This window comes from Caretta caretta, chromosome 17 (assembly GCF_965140235.1).
Source record: "Caretta caretta isolate rCarCar2 chromosome 17, rCarCar1.hap1, whole genome shotgun sequence".
NCBI lineage: Eukaryota > Metazoa > Chordata > Testudines > Cheloniidae > Caretta > Caretta caretta.
This window is the reverse complement of record NC_134222.1, coordinates 22,710,214-22,729,648: the sequence shown is the minus strand read 5'-3', so window position 1 is coordinate 22,729,648 and position 19,435 is coordinate 22,710,214. Positions and strand designations below refer to the sequence as shown.

General features: G+C 53.4%; 1 protein-coding gene across 1 annotated transcript; it reads right to left on the bottom strand.

Annotated features, from left to right (window-relative positions):
• Positions 1 to 282: 282 nt before the first annotated feature.
• LOC142069509 (maestro heat-like repeat-containing protein family member 2A) lies at positions 283 to 11,204 on the bottom strand. Its single transcript, XM_075120818.1, has 10 exons — positions 11,128 to 11,204; positions 10,435 to 10,573; positions 9,884 to 9,924; positions 3,766 to 3,907; positions 3,025 to 3,077; positions 2,311 to 2,418; positions 1,950 to 2,069; positions 1,562 to 1,684; positions 924 to 1,076; positions 283 to 474 (listed from the first exon to the last, which is right to left on the bottom strand). The coding sequence occupies exons 1-10, from the start codon at positions 11,191 to 11,193 to the stop codon at positions 292 to 294; spliced, it is 1,128 nt and encodes a 375-aa protein (XP_074976919.1). The 5' UTR covers positions 11,194 to 11,204; the 3' UTR covers positions 283 to 291.
• Between the last annotated feature and the right edge of the window lie 8,231 nt (positions 11,205 to 19,435).

Genomic DNA, 19,435 nt, shown 5'->3' with positions numbered 1-19,435 from the left:
GCGGAGATGCTCTCAATGAAGCGCAGAGTAAGGGCCGTGTCCTACATCCCCGCAGAGAGGAGAGTGGGAATGAGAGTTGGACACAGCCTCCCCAGCCCTTTGGGGTGAGTACAGGCTCCCAGTCCAGGGAGGCCCCCCCACCCAGGAGAGGACCCTGGCCACCCCATCACGCCCCTCATGGGAAGGGCCCAAAGTCATATGGCACCCGGATGGGGAGGGGCCCAGAAGCTTATGAATACCCCAACCCCACAGAAGAGAACCAGATTCATGGAACAGCAGTATAAACTAGTCCTATGCACCAGCATCCCCAGGGCTGAGACTTAGCCTGGCTGCCAGCAGCCCACAGCCTGGCCCAGCCCCAGCCTTCCCACAATTCATGCAGATGCCCTGGCCCGAGCTGCATGGGCCCTGGGGGGACACACTGGGATCATACTCGCTGCTCGTTACCATCTGCCTGGCGTTTAGTCCCAGCGCCTGAAAAACAAAATGGGAGCAGCTGTCAGACATCAGCATTGAAGCCTCCAGGGATAAGCCAGGGCCCCCAGAGCCACCTCCCCCTGGGGGGGGGGGCAGCATGGAGCCATGCTCATTGTGCCAGGGGGCCCTCAGACCCACCTCCCTCTGGTCCCTGTGCAGGTTTAAAGCTATATGGCCCAGGGAAAGGAGGAGGGCTGGGCTGGGAGCCACAGGGCCCTAAGAGGTGAGCAGGGCCCCAGCTGTCTCCTTCCATCCCCGCTATCCTCCCATCAATCCATTTCTCCCCCCCTCCCCTCGCCCCGTGGCTGCCCTGGACTCATCAGTGGCCCCTTCAATCCATGGTGCCCTCACCCCACGGCCTGAGACCCGATCCTGTGAGGTCCTGGGAGCCCAATCTCAGAAGGCAGGTGGCAGGGAGGTTGGGACCAACTGCTGCGGGCAGGTACCTGGGAGCTGGTGCTGTAATGGTGCAGGATTTTGGGTATGATCTCATCCACCAGCAGAGGGAGCAGCTGCTGGGGGGGTGCCTGGGCTGCTGCACTGCTGTAGAACAGCAGGAGGGCGCTCTTCACTCTGTCCCTCTCCCATGGGGCCAGGCCCTGGGACAAGGAAGAGAAGAGCAGGAACGTTTCTGGGGAAAGGCCTTTCCCTCCTCAGCTCCAGCGGCCCTGGGCAGGCATTTCCTTGGGGCTCACGGGCTGGGAAGATTGTTCCCTAGATTCTATAAACATTGTCCCGTCCCCCTGGCCCTGTCCAGCACCAAACCCCCCCAAGAACAAACCTCTGGCTCCCCATACACTCCCCACATGCCCCGGCGGTGACCCCAAGCCTCATCCCTGCCTACTTAACCAGTTCCCTCAGGTGATCCCCCCAGCCATGTGGCGACAGAGTGGCTCCATGTCCCAACCCAGACAGGGTCAGAACCATGGTTCTGGCTGGGCCAGCCGTGGGCTCTGACAATCAGAAACTTGGCTAACCCAGCCCAGCCCTTCTGCACCACGCGCCTGTGCCTTGCTGGCCTGGACCCCAGCCAACAGCCCCATGCAGGCAGGGTTGGGGGCTAGGAGAAGGTGGGGTGCTGTACCTTGCACAGGCTGAGATGCCAGGAATCCTCCCCCTCTGCCATTTCCTCCTCAAAGTCGCCCAGAGCTCTCAGGATGGCATCCAGCTGGTCCCTGGCACAGAGCTGCAGGCAGGAGCCAAGGCACTGGGAGCGAGAGCTCGGGGTCAGTTGAGACCCATCAGCACCTCCCCGGGGCCAGGGCTCCCAGCCACATCCAGTTGCCCCAGTCCCCGGGGCCAGGGCTCCCAGCCACGACCAGTCTCCCCAGTCCCCGGGCCCAGTGCTCCAGTCACTCCTTAGTCACTCCCAGGAGCTCCAATTGCACACCAAGGCCATAGGCCTCTTCCTGGGGGAAGGGCCCTCCAGAGCTGCTGGGTGCTCTGGGGTGCAGGCGGTCTCAGCCCCTCACCTCCGTCTCTGTGTCATTCAGATAGTCGGTCATGCGCAGCAGCTCCCGGAGCTGCCCTGTCACTGCAGCCACATCCTTGCCCATGGCCAGGGCTGTGCCCAGCACCTTGCAGAGGAAAGCCTGAAAGAGAGTGCAGGGGAGGGGCCAGCCCCAGTCTCGGTGAGGGTGGTCTGTGCCATTGCTGGGGCGAAGGCCACGCCAGCCTGGGCCAGGATCAGGACCTGTAGCTTCAGGCAGAGGCTGGCCCCACATGCACAGGGGGAACTGCAGGGCTTGGTCTCACTCGTGTGGGACTGTCCCAGCACCCCCTGCCCCTCCCCAGAGCCCCCCAGCGCTAGAGAGGCCTTCTCTGGGAACTGACCTTCTCCACAGAGCCACTGGCATAGCTGCCCATCTGCCGGCCCAGCTCCTGGCTCAGATCCTGGCTCCAGCCACCCTCTTTGCTCCTCTCCAAGGTCTTTCGGAGGAACTGCGAGGAAAGGAGCCGAAGGGGGGTCATTTAGGGGCAGAGTCTCCTCCTTTGCTCTCACCCGCATGAGGGATCCTGGCCTCCAGCCTCCACAGAGCCCTCCTGGGCTGCGGTTCTAGATGGAGGACACTGGGGCCAGCATCGAGTGAGCCCAGCTCAGGGGCTTCCAGCTCCCACTCCCAGTGCAGGGACTCCCCCCACAGATAAACGCAAGGGGGCTCTCACCACTGGGCACTGAGGAGCTGGGCATTTAAGAACTGGCAGAGCAAGTGTGCTAAATCACCTGCTGGGGCAACTCTCCTGACCACAAGGGGTGCCAGCAGAGACAGCCCTGGCCCAGGATCTAACGCTCGCTTCCATAGCACTGCTCGTCCCAATGTTCTTTCCAGTAACACACGGGAACCCCCTTTTCAGTGAAATGCAACCCCCTCTGGGGTGGAGCGTGGCAGCTGCTTAACAGCCCAACAGTGGGTGGGGGCAACAGGAAATTCTGGCCAAGGACACCAGGCCAAACTCCCACTCTCTAACCCAGGTCCCTCCATGAGGAACTAGCCCAGGGCTGCTCCACTCTGGGGCTGGGAGAATGAACAGAAGTCCTCGTGTTACCTCCAACAGCTTGTGCTCCCACGCGGTCTGGTCCAGAGAGAACTTGCTATGTCCTAGAGAGAGGGGTACCAAGCTGGCCATTAACAAAGCACCCCACGGATGCCCTTCTGGATCCCCTTGACTCCACTGGGATCCCATTTGCATTGGCATCCTGTCCTTCCCAGGGGACCCTACACCAGGGTCCCATCCACACTAGAGCTCCTGCCCTTCACACTGTGCAGGTCCCTACATAGGGGTCCCATCTGCTCTGGAGTTCCTGCCCTTCCAGCCATGCATGGGGATTCTCTACACAGGGGTCCCATCCACACTGGAGTTCCTGCCCTTGCTCCCATGACAGAGGTACCCTATTCCAACGAGGCATGGCCTCATAGGGAAGACATGTCCCATCTGGGTTTCCCAGGAGCCAACCCTAGCCAGTCTGGTCGCAGGGCGCTGGCTGTGTGCTCAGCAGCTCTCTCTCCCATAGTTCAGCTCTGCTCACACCTTATTCTCCCTGCTCCATTCCTCACTCTGCTTGCTCACCAATTATTTTCTTGACCCCTCTCTACAGATCCATCCCAACCCCTGCCATGGGACATCCGGGGACCTAACCACGCAGCAGGAGGCTGCAGGTGCGACAATCCAAGAGGCCTTGTGCTCTCCCTGGCTCCACTGCTTGCGATAGGAACGAGCATTGGCAGGACGGTTCCGTCTGCTGCTCTCCCTTTGCCCATCCCAGCTGCTCCCATCCCCACCCCTTACCGTCAAGATAGTGGACCATGGCTGGAATCTCCATCCACCATTGCTCGGCCTCGTCCCCATACAGCTCAGGGCGCAGGGCGTTCAGCAGGAGCAGGGCAGCCACTCCGCGCCCTTCTCCCTTGAAGGGGGATGCTGACAGCACCTGAGAAGGAAAAGGAGGTGACTTGCACCAGCTGAGCCCCCTCCATACTGGGGAGGGGAGAGAACGGGCCCTGGTCAGCATGGGGCCCGTGCAAGAAACATGTGCTGAGCGTCTTCCTCCTGAACAAGGGGCCCAGAAGGTGGAGTCAGGGAGGGGGCAAAGGGATGTCCCCATATGGGCAGCTCTAGATAAGGGACCCCATCATGGCTGCCCCTCCCTCCAGGGCAATGAGGACCTGAGACTTGCAGGGGCTGCTCCCCAGTGATGGGGCCCACCCTCAGTGTGAGTGTAACGATGCTGGTTCTGGCGGGACACAACGGAGAGTGCCAATTCAGGACAAATTGCTTAAAGCAGAGCAGTTACAGCCCAAGGCTGGGGTTTTTCCACCTCTAAGGCAAAACAAACCAGCCAACAGAGCAGACTTTGGTCTCACCCCGCTGGCTAACCACAAGTCACACAAGCAATTCCCTTAGACACTCCAGTTTCCCAGTATCCCCACCAGTGCCATTCGTTATGGGGACAAACGGTTATGAAAACCAATACCCCAGTAAAAGAAAAAAGGATCTCTCTCAAAGGATGACACAACCATCACTGACTGCATCCCAAGAGCTCCCCATCCTTGGTTCTGTCTTACTACAGCAAGTATTGGTGTATAACCGAAATGGTTTATCAAAGTCATGTTCAATAACATGATTGAATCTCTTTACAAACTCAAGGTAAAACATGGTTAGAACAATAGCTGATTGGATCTGCTTTTCCAGCATGGTTCCTGTATGTCTCATGTGATCTTGCCAAGAGCTAAAGGACATGACTACTTTATCCATACAAACTCTAGCAAATGTTTGGAACCCAATTTACATCAACTTAATGTAGATATTACTGTATTTTATAGTACAGGAATCTTGGCAGTTAGCCATTAAAGCAATATGGTAGTGTGCCTCAGTTTCCCTTTTTATACAGCACATCAGGTTTGGAATGTCTTTCCCCTGCGAAAAGTTCCAATACTGTTTACAGGCATTAACTGTGAACCATCAGTATAACAAGGCCTCTTAACACAAAGTGTGTTCTCATGTATTCCTTTTACCATGTTCAAGGGATTTTCCAAAAGATTAGGCACATTGTACATTTTTACAGTTATTGGTAATAGCACCGTATTAGTTACCAAAATTACCATGAGCAATAACAAATTCATCCCAAGTGTCCATCTACATTCATCTTTCAGAGTAGCAGCCGTGTTAGTCTGTATTCGCAAAAAGAAAAGGAGTACTTGTGGCACCTTAGAGACTAACCAATTTATTTGAGCATAAGCTTTTGTTAGCTACAGCTCAGTGAGCTGTAGCTCACGAAAGCTTATGCTCAAATAAATTGGTTAGTCTCTAAGGTGCCACAAGTACTCCTTTTCTTTCATCTACATTCATGTTTGTTATTCACACCTTTGGCTCAATACTATTGGGGTTTGGGACTTTTAGGGTTAGCCTGTGGCTTCCCTTTGCAAAATTAAGGTCTCTCTTTCCTCCCTGTCCTGAAGGATCAAACCCTGATTCCTCTTGCTTAACATAATTCACTGGCTGATTGGGTGTGCTCTCTGTGCTAACAGCTATTAGCAAGTCCTTCTCCCTGCCAGCCAAGTAATTTGCATTACCACAGACAGGAGCCAGTTCACCAGTTTTCAGATCCTTAACTGCTACCAATTCCAAGGCTGGGCTCTGTCTGAAAGAGAAACCATCCATTTTCACTAACAAGCTAGACTCAAAGTTCTGTTGTCCTTCCCTTACCAACCTCTGCTTCCACATGGAATCAGATGTTAAGTTCACTGAGAGACTACAGGTCTTATCCAAAAAGTGTCTAAAGATGAGAGTATACCTGCCATCCCCTGCATTCTCGAGATATTAACTGCACAACTGTTCTGCTTTGCAGACTCAGCTACCCAGTCTTCCCTCTGAACCCGAGACACAGTCTGTTCACTCAAAGAATCAGCATGGAGACATTCCTCTCTCAACAACCTTGTGTCCCCAACAAGCTGGCCAAACACAGCCACTTGGTTATAGGACTCTTCAACTTTCTTAACAGCTTTCACTCCATCTGAGACCTTCTCAAAGCTATCCACACTGGATCTTTCAACAGGAAAGTCAGTGGATCCATTCACAACAGAAAATTCCTGGCCATTAGGAATGGAAACTTTCTTGATTAAATCACTTTCACAGCCTTCAGCTAGCTACAGCAAACTGCTTGCAAAGACTACCATGAGGATTCCTTTCCTCAGGAACTTCTTTAAGCAACAACTCACCCCTCACAGAAATTTTTCCCTTACCCTCTTCACCTAGGGCTTGCTCTAAAGGAACACTTCCCTGAGCAACAACAGACTCTTTCTGGGTCTCATTTAGATCCAGGTTTCAGAGTAGCAGCCGTGTTAGTCTGTATTCGCAAAAAGAAAAGGAGTACTTGAGGCACCTTAGAGACTAACTAATTTGTTAGTCTCTAAGGTGCCACAAGTACTCCTTTTCTATTTACATCCAGGATCACCTTTGACTCATCAGGCAGATTTCTACACAATCCCCTTTCAGGCAAACTGCTAGATTTCATAGTCAAAGATCAGAATCATTCTCCTTCCCTTTGCCATACACAAGTTCAGGAATCTTTTTCTTCTTGCTACAAGTTTCCACACCATCAGTAGGTAACACAATCAAATCACTTTTATGCTCTCCTTGTGCCCTGGCTAGGGTATCACGCTGATCAGACAAAGTTGCTTTCCCAGCCACACATTAGCAATAGGCAAAATACAAGCACCAGAATTGTCTGGTCTCTGGGATTTTGCTAAGAAACTAACTGGATGCAACCTAGTTACAGTGCTAGTCTCCCTAACAGACGCAAACTTAGGACCATTCCCTTCCTGGGCTTTAGTGGAATCCAGAAACAACTCAGACAACTGCACTATTCTCAACCATCACAGGCTGAAAGGCACCTTCTGTCTGCTCCACAGACAAAGAAGAGTGGGAGACGCATTCTCCTTTACCAGACACACAGCTTGGGATCTCATTTCCCATGTCCCAGCACACAGGGCTGTTTGCAGACAATTGCTTGGAGACTGGGGTAGCTCCCTCCATAGGCAAGTCAATACCCCTGACAGACACAGGCACATTTCCTTCACTGTCCCAATTCTCCACACAGGTAACAGGTAAGGTACAGGGACACTCATCTTCCACTTTAGAGACTAACCAATTTATTTGAGCATGAGCTTTCATGAGCTGCTGTAGCTCACGAAAGCTCATGCTTGAAAGCGCGTCTCCTCTCACCAACCGAAGCTGGTCCAATAAAAGATCTCATCTCCTCTACCTTGTCTGCCTAGTTCCCTCCCAGCCAGTGCCCATCCAGCCACAGCATCAGCCATCAGCCATTCAGTAATTACAGGTTTCAGAGAAAACCTGGATTTGTGCTGGAAATGGCCCACCTGTTGATCACTTTAGATAAGCTATTACCAGCAGGACAGTGGGGTGGGAGGAGGTATTGTTTCATATTCTCTGTGTGTATATAAAGTCTGCTGCAGTTTCCACGGTATACATCTGATGAAGTGAGCTGTAGCTCACGAAAGCTCATGCTCAAATAAATTGGTTAGTCTCTAAGGTGCCACAAGTCCTCCTTTTCTTTTTGCGAATACAGACTAACACGGCTGTTCCTCTGAAACCTGTCAAATAAATTGGTTAGTCTCTAAGGTGCCACAAGTACTCCTTTTCTTTTTGCGAATACAGACTAACACGGCTGTTCCTCTGAAACCTGTCATCTTCCACTATCCTCGCTTTCCGAAACTGCTGACTAGACAAAGCCATCAGCTCACAAGGCTGCCTAGGCTCATCCAAACTTTCCTTCCCAGGCACATTGCCACTCAGCACAGATAAACTGCTGCTCTCTTCACTACACTGAGCTACTTCCAGCAAATCACAGTTACCTGTTTCAGGTTCACTTTTACAAGCTGCACTAGCCAACAATCCATCACCCATCAAAAATCTACCCTTTCCTTCCTCAGTTAGGGCTTTAACCTCACCCTTCACTTTAATCTGCTCCTGAGAAACATTTTCCTGACCAATGAGATCTTTCTGTGCTTGATTTAATTCCAGATTCACTTCTGAGACATTAGGCAAACATTCAGAAACTTCATTCATAGACAAACAGCTTTTTTGCACAGACAAAAAGCTATTTCCCACCAGGTTAGAATCCCCCTCTCCCTTGCCATAGGAAAACTGCTTAAACACAGAAAACTGCTCAGAGTAATACAATATATCAACATAGTTATAAACTGGACTTTCAAGAGGATACAGTTTCTGCTGTTCTTCCATTGCTTTTTTGACGTGGAGCTGGAGTCTAGCTGTCTCCTGCTGCATCTGGTGAGACTCCTGTTGCATTTGTTGAGCTTTCTCCTCAGCAGCCAGCAGCTCCAGATGCCCCCTGCGAGCCCTTTCCTTTCTTTCATCAGCCTCCTTCTCCAGATGGGCAAAGGCTTGCTTCTCTCTCATTCGAATTTCTGCCAGTTTTTGTTCATGTTCCAACTGCAGGCCGTCTCTCAGAGCTTGCAGTTTCATTGCTTCTGCAGCTTCTTTAGCATCAGGTAAGGGCTTGCTCCTGCCTTCTGATCACTGGCCATTAACAGATCTCTCAGTTCTTGATTCGTAGCTTTCTTTCTAAAGCTTATCCCCTTTTCTGAAGACAAATGTTCCAGGGCTTTTTTGCCAAGGCCCTCATATGCTCTTTGCTCACCCATTGCAACTGCTCTTTAACCAACCAAACTCTCAATACCAAAATTCAAATTTGGATAGCGTGGGGTTCTGACCCAAAGTTTAATTGACCTAGTTCTGTGGATCCTAGCACGACTACGCCACTGTAACGATTCTGGTTCTGGTGGGACGCAACGGAGAGTGCCAATTCAGGACAAATTGCTTAAAGCAGAGCAGTTACAGCCCAAGGCTGGGGTTTTTCCACCTCTAAGGCAAAACAAACCAGCCAACAGAGCAGACTTTGATCTCACCCCGCTGGCTAACCACAAGTCACACAAGCAATTCCCTTAGACACTCCAGTTTCCCAGTATCCCCACCAGTGCCATTCGTTATGGGGACAAACGGTTATGAAAACCAATACCCCAGTAAAAGAAAAAAGGATCTCTCTCAATCCCAAAGGATCAAGCCCCAGACCCAGGTCAATATACAAATCAGATCTTACCCACAAATCACACTGTTGCCAATCCTTTAGAATCTAAAATTGAAAGGTTTATTCATAAAAGGAAAGAAATAGAGATGAGAGCTAGAATTGGTTCAATGGAATCAATGACATACAGTAATGGCCAAGTTCTTGGTTCAGGCTTGCAGCAGTGATAGAATAAACTGCAGGTTCAAATCAAGTCTCTGGAGAACATCCACAGCTGGGATGGGTCTTTCAGTCCTTCGTTCAAAGCTTCAGTGTAGCAAAGTCCCTCCAGAGGTAAGAAGCAGGATTGAAGACAAGATGGAGGAGCTGCAGCAGCTTTTTATAGTCTCTTGCCATGTGGTCTTTCTTTCTTTGTCCAAAGACAAGCTGTCCATCACATGGCCTGGAAAACCCTCAGAGTTCTGTCCTTAGGCAGGTCCCTGCACACCTTGCTGAGTCCCAAGGCATGTCTGCCTTCTCTCACTGGGTCAGCTGTGTAGCTGATGGTCCTTAATGGGCCACCAAGCAGGCTAGGCAGAACTGACACCAACTTGTCTGGAGTGTTCCCCAGAAGCATAGCACAGGTTTGAAATACAGACAGTATAGAGCCAATATTCATAACTTTTAACTATAAAAATGATACACATATAGACAGCATAATCATAACCAGCAAACCATAACCTGGTCTTAGACACCTCATTTGACCCCCTTTATACAAGATTTGGTGCCACTACAGGACTTTGGTTGCAACAATGATCTATACGGTCCCAGCTTATGTCAATAACGTCACAGTGAGTCACTCACCAGGAGCCGGGCCAGCAGCTGCTGCGGAGTCGGAGATGCCACTGGGAAAAGACGGAAAAAAAGCTGTGAGCAGTCAAGTTTGGGGCACCGCTCTTCCAGAGCCAGTGTGCCCTCCTGATGGGAGTGGGGCCATCTGCATCAGTGGGACAGGGTTTTGCATCTCCCCTGCTGCCCAGGCTGCTCCATGACCCCCACGCCACACAGGGGGATTGCCGGGAACCTGGACAGGGGCAGAGCAGCAGGGCAGCCACTAGCAGAGCTGTGCTGGGGGTAGGGGTGGGCACATCTGACCAGCAGCAGCACTGCAGAGCATATGCAGAGGTGCAGACATGTGGCCTTCTCCCCCAGGGACTGCCCTCAGGACCCCCCTGCCGCCCCTGCCTCTGCATCCCACGGAGAACAGCTCCCATTGCACGGTGGGAGAGGACACTAGGGGCTCCCTGGGGCCTGCCCTCCCCTAGCAGATCCCCGCTGGTACCCCAGGGCCCCCATGCCCATGACTGGGGCAGCTTGGGGCTGTGATCCCAGGGGCCAAGTGCTGCCGCACTGACCTGGCTCCCTGCAGTCGTGGGCTGCTTGTCTGTGCTGCTGCCGCTTCTCGGCCAGGATCCTCAGGCAGCGGCACAGGGGGGTCATGGAATCAGTGTAGGGGGTGCGGGTAACGTACCCCAGGAGCCGTGCCCACAGCTCCTGCAGAGACGAGGGTGAGAGAGCCCAGGGCTAGGTGAATCCTGCCTCTCCAGCTCCCCCCAACCAGTCCTAGCCTGTGTCCCTGCTGGTGGACTGATGCATCACTCCTTTCAGAGCCCCTCCATGCCCCCCCCTCAGAGCCCTGCTCTGCCCTCCCCCTCCCCCATCCCCCTCAGAGCCCCCCTCAGAGCCCTGTTCTGCCCCTCCCCCTCCCAGCCCCGCTCTGCCCTCCCCCTCCCCCGCTCAGAGCCCCTCTACGCCCCTCCCCCGTCCCCCTCAGAGCCCCGCTCTGCCCCTCCCCCTCCCCCCTCAGAGCCCCTCTATGCCCCTCTCCCGTCCCCCTCAGAGCCCCGCTCTGCCCTCCCCCTCCGAGCCCCTCTACGCCCCTCCCCCTGTCCCCCCTCAGAGCCCCTCTATTCCCCTCCCCGTCCCCCTCAGAGCCCTGCTCTGCCCTCCCCTGCCCCCCTCAGAGCCCCTCTATGCCCCTCCCCCCTCAGAGCCCAGTTCTGCCCCCCCCCCCAGGTAACTGCACTTAAGCCAATGGAGTCACTCACCTGGCTGATCCCCCTGCCCGAGGCAATGATTATTTCTAACGTGGCCAGGCTGGTTTTCTGGACCATTTTTTCCAGCAGCCCCCCCAGGGGAAGGCTCCGCACTGGACGCTCCTGGAAAAGATGAGCACAAGGCCACTCTGCGTGGAGGAGGAGCTCCCATGCGGGTGCCTGGGAGGTGGGGGGGCAGGTGACACTCGGCAGGGAGTGGGGGGAGGGTCCTGCAGGCATCTCTGGGGTGAACCCATTAGCCAGGATCTGGGGGTGAGTGCGTTCCTTGCTGGGGACGAGCTGGCCAGAAACCGGTTGTAAGTGGCAAAGTGCAATTTGCACCAATTTGGCATTGCGGGGAAGGGGACCAAAAGGAGTGTGACTCGCATGCCATGGGGATGGAGGTGAGCGGCAGGAAGAGCAACTAGTGGGAGGTGAGGGGGGGGTGAATCCAGGTCTGATGGGCAGAGAGCTGACATTGCCCCTTACCAGCGAGTTGGCCGACACAGCAAGCTGCAGGGCAATGTAGTTGAGAGGCCATCCCTCCACCTTATCCAGGTACCCTGCTGTGACCAGCGTGCCAATGGCCTGCAGGACAGCCACCCTCACCTGCAAGGCCAGGAGGAGACACTGTCACAGGTGGTGGTGAGATACAGGGTGAGACGGCTGGTTGGGTGTCCCTGCAGCAGTGCTGGGCACGGTCCCTCCACAGACCAGCACTAGGCCCCGCTGGACCAGAGAGAGAGACAGACAAGTTGCAGTGGGGGAGGTTTAGGTTGGATATTAGGAAAAACTTTTTCACTAAGAGGGTGGTGAAACACTGGAATGCGTTACCTAGGGAGGTGGTGGAATCTCCTTCCTTAGAGGTTTTTAAGGTCAGGCTTGACAAAGCCCTGGCTGGGATGATTTAACTGGGATTTGGCCCTGCTTCGAGCAGGGGGTTGGACTAGATGACCTTCTGGGGTCCCTTCCAACCCTGATATTCTATGATTCTATGACAAGATCCTGATCTCATGATAGTGTGTGATTGGCAAATCAACAGGCAAACACAGCCACCCTGGAACGTTGTGTCCTGTCACAATGCCACAGTAAAAACTTTCTGGTCACAGTGGGAAAACATGGCGTTTAAAGGTGAAATATGGTATCGGACAGTGGGTGATGGGTACAGGTATCAGCTGCTTGTACCAGACACACTGAAAAAGGAGGTGCTGAGCTTGTGTCATGGTGTGACGATGTGACACAGCAGGGAGAGGGGAGTGTTGACCTGGGAATGTGCCCCGGGGATGGGAGACCTGAGAGCCTGTCACCTGAGCCAGGAGGAGGGGGAGGTAACACCTCTGCCCAGGAATGTGAAGACAGGCTGCAGGAGGGAGCCTGCTGGGAGGGTTTAGTTTCAGTTTGGTGCTGGGCGAGATGCACAGGGTTGACCCTGCAGACAGGCTCCAGTTTCTCACCCCCTTACTGGACCCCAAAGACGTGGAGGTGTACAGCCAAATGAAAGGGCCAGAGGCAGGGGACTATGAACTGTTCAAACAGGCCCTGCTCCGTGAGTTTGGGCTGACCCCCGAGATGTACCGGAAAAGGTTCCGGAGTCAGCGTAAAACGCCTGAGGTCACCTACCTACAACTGGTCAACCGGATGCAGGGATATGCCCGCAAGTGGACAGCTGGGGCCTAAACTAAAGAGGACCTGCTTGACGTAATCGTACTGGAGCAACTGGTGGGGAGGGAGCGCCAAGGGGCATGGCTCAGAGAGGCTGTGGCCTCAGACCCCGCCAATCAGAGGGAACCAGTCCCCATCCCTTCCCCAGCCGCTGAGTTCCAGGCCGAGTTGAGGAAAGATCCCTCCTTGCGGAAGCTCAGGGACCTGGCTGACCTCAGGGTGGTACGGATGAGGAGAGGCTGCCAGGAGAGGTTCCTGTGGGAGAAGGGGTTCCTGTACCGAGAATGGGCTCCCACAAGGGAAGTAGAGTCCTGTGGGATCAGGAGGCAGCTGGTGGTCCCCCAGAAGTATCGCCGCAAGCTCCTGTACCTGGCCCATGACATCCCCCTCGCAGGGCACCAGGGAATCCGGCGCACTCGGCAGAGGTTGCTACAGAACTTTTACTGGCCCAGGGTCTTTACCACGGTCCGGCAGTATTGCCGATCCTGTGACGCCTGTCAGAGGGTGGGGAAGGCCTGGGACAAGAGGAAAGCAGCTTTGAGACCTTTGCCCATCATAGAGGAGCCTTTCCAGAAGGTGGCCATGGACATCGTGGGGCCTCTCAGCAAGACGACCCGGTCGGGGAAGAAATACATTCTAGTGGTGGTAGATTTCGCCACCCGCTACCCCGAGGCAGTGCCCTTAGCTTCCATTGAAGCAGACACCGTGGCAGATGCGCTCCTGACCATTTTCAGCCGAGTGGGGTTCCCCAAGGAAGTCTTGACAGACCAAGGCTCCAACTTCATGTCGGCCCTGCTCCGGTGCTTCTGGGAGAAATGTGGGGTCCGGCAAAACTGGGCCTCAGCTTATCACCCCCAGTCCAATGGGCTGGTGGAGAGGTTCAACGGGACGCTAAAGATGATGCTGAAAACCTTTATGAACCCACACCTGCAGGATTGGGACAAGTACTTACCTCACCTGCTGTTCACATACAGGGAGGTGCCCCAGGAGTCTACCGGATTTTCACCTTTCGAACTGTTATATGGAAGGAGGGTGAGGGGCCCCCTGGACCTGATGAGAGATGAGTGGGAGGGGAAGGCCACTCCCAATGGAGAGTCAGTGGTGGAGTATGTCCTGATCTTCCGAGAGAGACTGGCTGAACTCGTGGGCCTGGCCAGGGAGAATCTGGCCAGAGCCCAGAAGAAGCAGAAGGTCTAGTATGACCGCATGGTGCGGGCCCGTGCCTACGCCACCGGGGATCAGGTGATGGTTCTCATCCCCGTGACAAAAAACAAACTACAGGCCGACTGGGAGGGCCCTTTCAATGTCGTCAAGCAGCTAAACGAGGTAAACTATGTGGTGGAGCTGTCGAACCGAGTGCACCACCGCCGGGTGTACCATGTGAATATGATGAAGCCATATTATGCCAAGGGGAATGTGGTGTTGGCTGTGTGTGGACAGTGGGAGGAGCAGGGAGATGACCCTTTAGTAGATCTATTCCCTGGAACCAGAGCTGGTTCCCCCCTGGAAACAATTCCCCTCTCGGATCAGCTAACCCCTGCCCAGCAAGCTGAGGTCAGGGGGGTGCTGCATCCGTACCGACAGCTGTTTTCCAACCAGCCTGGACGCACTAATCTGACTGTCCACCGGGTGCAGACAGGGTCGCACCTGCCGATAAGATGCTCCCCCTTCCGAGTCACAGGGAAAACTGCTCAGGACCTGGAAAGAGATCCAGGACATGCTGGCTTTGGGGGTGATCCAGCCATCTGCCAGCTGGTGGTGCTGGTCTCCAAAAAGGACGGGTCGGTCCGGTTCTGTGTGGACTATCGGAAGCTCAATGCCATCACTGTATCTGTATCTGTGCAACCACCGCTCCCAAGAGAAGGAGGTGGGTGGTGGTGGTCGGGGACTCTCTCCTCAGTGGGACTGAGTCATCTATCTGCCGCCCCGACCGGGAAAACCAAGAAGTCTGCTGCTTGCCAGGAGTTAAGATTTGCGATGTGACGGAAAGACTGCTGAGACTCAGCAAGCCCTCAGATCGCTACCCGTTCCTGCTTCTTCATGTGGGCACCAATGATACTGCCAAGAATGACCTTGAGCGGATCACTGCAGACTACGTGGCTCTGGGAAGAAGGATAAAGGAGTTTGAGGTGCAAGTGGTGTTCTCGTCCATCCTCCTCGTGGAAGGAAAAGGCCTGGGTAGAGACCGTCGAATCGTGGAAGTCAACGAATGGCTACGCAGGTAGTGTCGGAGAGAAGGCTTTGGATTCTTTGACCATGGGATGGTGTTCCAAGAAGGAGTGCTAGGCAGAGACAGGCTCCACCTAACGAAGACAGGGAAGAGCATCTTCGCAAGCAGGCTGGCTAACCTAGTGTAACCTAGTGAGGAGGGCTTTAAACTAGGTTCACCGGGGGAAGGAGACCAAAGCTCTGAGGTAAGTGGGGAAGTGGGATACTGGGAGGAGGCACGAGCAGGAGCGTGTGAGAGGGGAGGGCTCCTGCCTCATACTGAGAAAGAGGGGCGATCAGCAGGTTACCTCAAATGCCTATATACAAATGCATGAAGCCTGGGAAACAAGCAGGGAGAACTGGAAGTCCTGGCTTAGTCAAGGAATTATGATGTGATTGGAATAACAGAGACTTGGTGGGATAACTCACATAACTGGAGTACTGTCATGGATGGATATAAGCTGTTCAGGAAGGACAGGAAGGCCAGAAAAGGTGGGGGAGTTGCACTGTATGTAAGGGAGCAGTATGACCGCTCAGAGCTCAAGTATGAAACTACAGAAAAACCTGAGAGTCTCTGGATTAAGTTTAGAAGTGTGAGCAACAAGGGTGATGTCATGGTGGGAGTCTACTATAGACCACCAGACCAGAGGGATGAGGTGGACGAGGCTTTCTTCCGGCAACTCGCAGAAGTTACTAGATCGTGGGCCCTGGTTCTCATGGGAGACTTCAATCACCCTGATATCTGCTGGAAGAGCAATACAGCGGTGCACAGGCAATCCAGGAAGTTTTTGGAAAAAACAGAGGACAATTTCCTGGTCCAAGTGCTGGAGGAACCAACTAGGGGCAGAGCTCTTCTTGACCTGCTGCTCACAAACTGGGGAGAATTAGTAGGGGAAGCAAAAGTGGATGGGAACCTGGGAGGCAGTGACCATGAAATGGTTGAGTTTAGGATCCTAACAGAAGGAAGAAAGGAGAGAAGCAGAATACAGACCCTGGACTTCAGAAAAGCAGACTTTGACTCCCTCAGGGAACTGATGGGCAAGATCCCCCTGGGAAAATAACATGAGGGGGAAAGGAGTCCAGGAGAGCTGGCTGTATTTTAAAGAATCCTTATTGAGGTTACAGGGACAAACCATCCCAATGTGTAGAAAGAATAGTAAATATGGCAGGCGACCAGCTTGGCTTAACAGTGAAATCCTTGCTGCTCTTAAATACAAAAAAGAAGCTTACAAGAAGTGGAAGATTGGACAAATGACCAGGGATGAGTATAAAAATATTGCTCGGGCTTGCAGGAGTGAAATCAGGAAGGCCAAATCACACCTGGAGTTGCAGCTAGCAAGAGATGTTAAGAGTAACAAGAAGGGTTTCTTCAGGTATGTTAACAAGAAGAAAGTCAAGGAAAGTGTGGGCCCCTTACTGAATGAGGGAAGCAACCTCGTGACAGAGGATGTGGAAAAAGCAAATGTACTCAATGCTTGTTTTGCCTCTGTCTTCACGAACAAGGTCAGCTCCCAGACTACTGCTCTGGGCAGCACAGCATGGGGAGGAGGTGACCTGCCCTCTGTGGAGAAAGAAGTGGTTTGGGACTGTTTAGAAAAGCTGGATGAGCACAAGTCCATGGGGCCGGATGCGTTGCATCCGAGAGTGCTAAAGGAGTTGGCGGATGTGACTGCAGAGCCATTGGCCATTATCTTTGAAAACTCATGGCGATTGGGGGAGGTCCCAGATGACTGGAAAAAGGCTAATGTAGTGCCCATCTTTAAAAAAGGGAAGAAGGAGGATCCTGGGAACTACGGGCCAGTCAGCCTCACCTCAGTCCCTGGAAAAATCATGGAGCAGGTCCTCAAGGAATCAATTCGGAAGCACTTAGAGGAGAGGAAAGTGATCAGGAACACTCAGCATGGATTCACCAAGGGCAAGTCATGCCTGACTAATCTAATTGCCTTCTCTGACGAGATAACTGGCTCTGTGGATGAAGGGAAAGCAGTGGACGTGTTGTTCCTTGACTTTAACAAAGCTTTTGACATGGTCTCCCACAGTATTCTTGCCAGCAAGTTAAAGAAGTATGGGCTGGATGAATGGACTATAAGGTGGATAGAAAGCTGGCTAGATCATCGGGCTCAACGGGTAGTGATCAATGGCTTGATGTCTAGTTGGCAGCCGGTATCAAGTGGAGTGCCCCAGGGATCGGTCCTGGGGCCGGTTTTGTTCAAAATCTTCATAAATGATCTGGAGGATGGTGTGGATTGCACCCTCAGCTAGTTTGCAGATGACACTAAACTGGGAGGAGTGGTAGATATGCTGGAGGGTAGGGATAGGATACAGAGGGACCTAGACAAGTTGGAGGATTGGGCCAAAAGAAATCTGATGAGCTTCAACAAGGACAAGTGCACAGTCCTGCACTTAGGATGGAAGAATCCCATGCATCGCTACAGACTAGGGACCGAATGGCTCGGCAGCAATTCTGCAGAAAAGGACCTCGGGGTTACAGTGGACGAGAATTTGGATATGAGTCAACAGTGTGCCCTTGTTGCCAAGAAGGCCAATGGCATTTTGGGATGTATATGTAGGGGCATTGCCAGCAGATCGAGGGATGTGTTTGTTCCCCTATATTCGACATTGGTGAGGCCTCATCTGGAGTACTGTGTCCAGTTTTGGGCCCCACACTACAAGAAGGATGTGGAAAAATTGGAAAGAGTCCAGCGGAGGGCAACACAAATGATTAGGGGACTGGAACACATGACTTATGAGGAGAGGCTGACGGAACTGGGGATGTTTAGTCTTCAGAAGAGAAGAATGAGGGGGGATTTAATAGCTGCTTTCAACTACCTGAAAGGGGGTTCTAAAGAGGATGGATCTAGACTGTTCTCAGTGGTAGAAGATGACAGAACAAGGAGTAATGGTCTCAAGTTGCAGTGGGGGAGATTTAGGTTGGATATTAGGAAAAACTTTTTCACTAGGAGGGTGGTGAAACACTGGAACGCGTTACCTAGGGAGGTGGTGGAATCTCCTTCCCTAGAAGTTTTTAAGGTCAGGCTTGACAAAGCCCTGGCTGGAATGATTTAGTCGGGGATCGGTCCTGCTTTGAGCAGGGGGTTGGACTAGATGACCTCCTGAGGTCCCTTCCAACCCCGATATTCTATGATTCTATGATGCCTACCCCATGCCTAGGCCTGACGAGCTCCTAGACGAGCTGGGAGGAGCTCGGTACCTTACCACCATGGACCTTACAAAGGGCTACTGGCAAGTGCTGCTGGATGCAGATGCACGGCTGAAATCGGCCTTTATCACGCCTCTGGGGCTCTATGAGTTCCTGACCCTGCCTTTCGGCCTCAAGGGAGCACCGCCTACCTTCCAGCGCCTAGTGGACCAGCTACTGAGGGGGATGGAGAGTTTTGTCATGGCGTATATTGATGACATCTGTGTCTTTAGCCAGACCTGGGAGGACCATGTGTTCCAGGTTAGACAAGTGCTGGACCGACTCCAGGGGGCTGGGCTGACTGTAAAAGTGGAGAAGTGCAAGGTGGGGATGGCTGAAGTATCTTACCTGGGCCATCGGGTGGGGAGCAGCCGCCTAAAGCCGGAACCAGCCCAGGTGGAGGTGATCAGAGATTGGCCCGCTCCCCACACCAAAAAGCAGGTACAAGCCTTTATTGGGATGGCAGGATACTACCGAAGATTTGTGCCCCACTTTAGCGCCATAGCCACCCCCATCACTGAGCTATGCAAGAAGGGGAAGCCAGACAAGGTGGTCTGGACCGAGCAGTGCCAGGAGGCTTTCCGGGTACTGAAGGAGGCTCTGGTCAGTGGCCCAGTTCTGGCAAACCCAGACTTTGACAAGCCCTTTGTGGTGTTCACCGACGCCTCAGACACGGGACTGGGGAGACACACCCCATCGTGTACCTGAGCAAGAAGTTGCTACCCCGGGAGCAACACTACGCGGCCATCGAGAAGGAATGCCTGGCCATGGTGTGGGCCCTCAAGAAACTAGAGCCCTATCTCTTCGGGCGACACTTCACCGTCTACACCGACCACTCTCCCCTGACCTGGCTGCACCAGATGAAAGGAGCCAACGCCAAACTCCTGAGATGGAGCCTGCTCCTGCAGGATTATGACATGGACATGGTCCATGTGAAGGGAAGTGCCAACATGATAGCGGATGTGCTGTCCCGGAGAGGGGGCCCTGAACTTCCCCAGGTCACTGGTCACAGTGACCCCGCTCAGTTCAGTCTCGAAGGGGGGAGAGATGTGGCGATGTGACGCAGCAGGGAGAGGGGAGTGTTGACCTGGGAATGTGCCCTGGGGATGGGAGACCTGAGAGCCTGTAACCTGAGCCAGGAGGAGGAGGGGGAGGTAACACCTCTGCCCAGGAATGTGAAGACAGGCTGCAGGAGAGAACCTGCTGGGGGGAGGGGTTAGTTTCAGTTTGGGGCTGGGTGGAGGAACACAG

What these genes read in the sequence shown, in the direction of transcription:
- LOC142069509 (XM_075120818.1), bottom strand. Translation starts at nt 11,193, where the DNA reads ATGGTCCAGAAAACCAGCCTGGCCACGTTAGAAATAATCATTGCCTCG. An exon ending in AGCTGCTGGCCCGGCTCCTG is followed by an intron (nt 3,908 to 9,883) that starts GTGAGTGACTCA and finishes TTTCCTTCTCAG; the next exon opens with GTGCTGTCAGCATCCCCCTT. An exon ending in GGCATCTCAGCCTGTGCAAG is followed by an intron (nt 1,077 to 1,561) that starts GTACAGCACCCC and finishes TCCTTGTCCCAG; the next exon opens with GGCCTGGCCCCATGGGAGAG.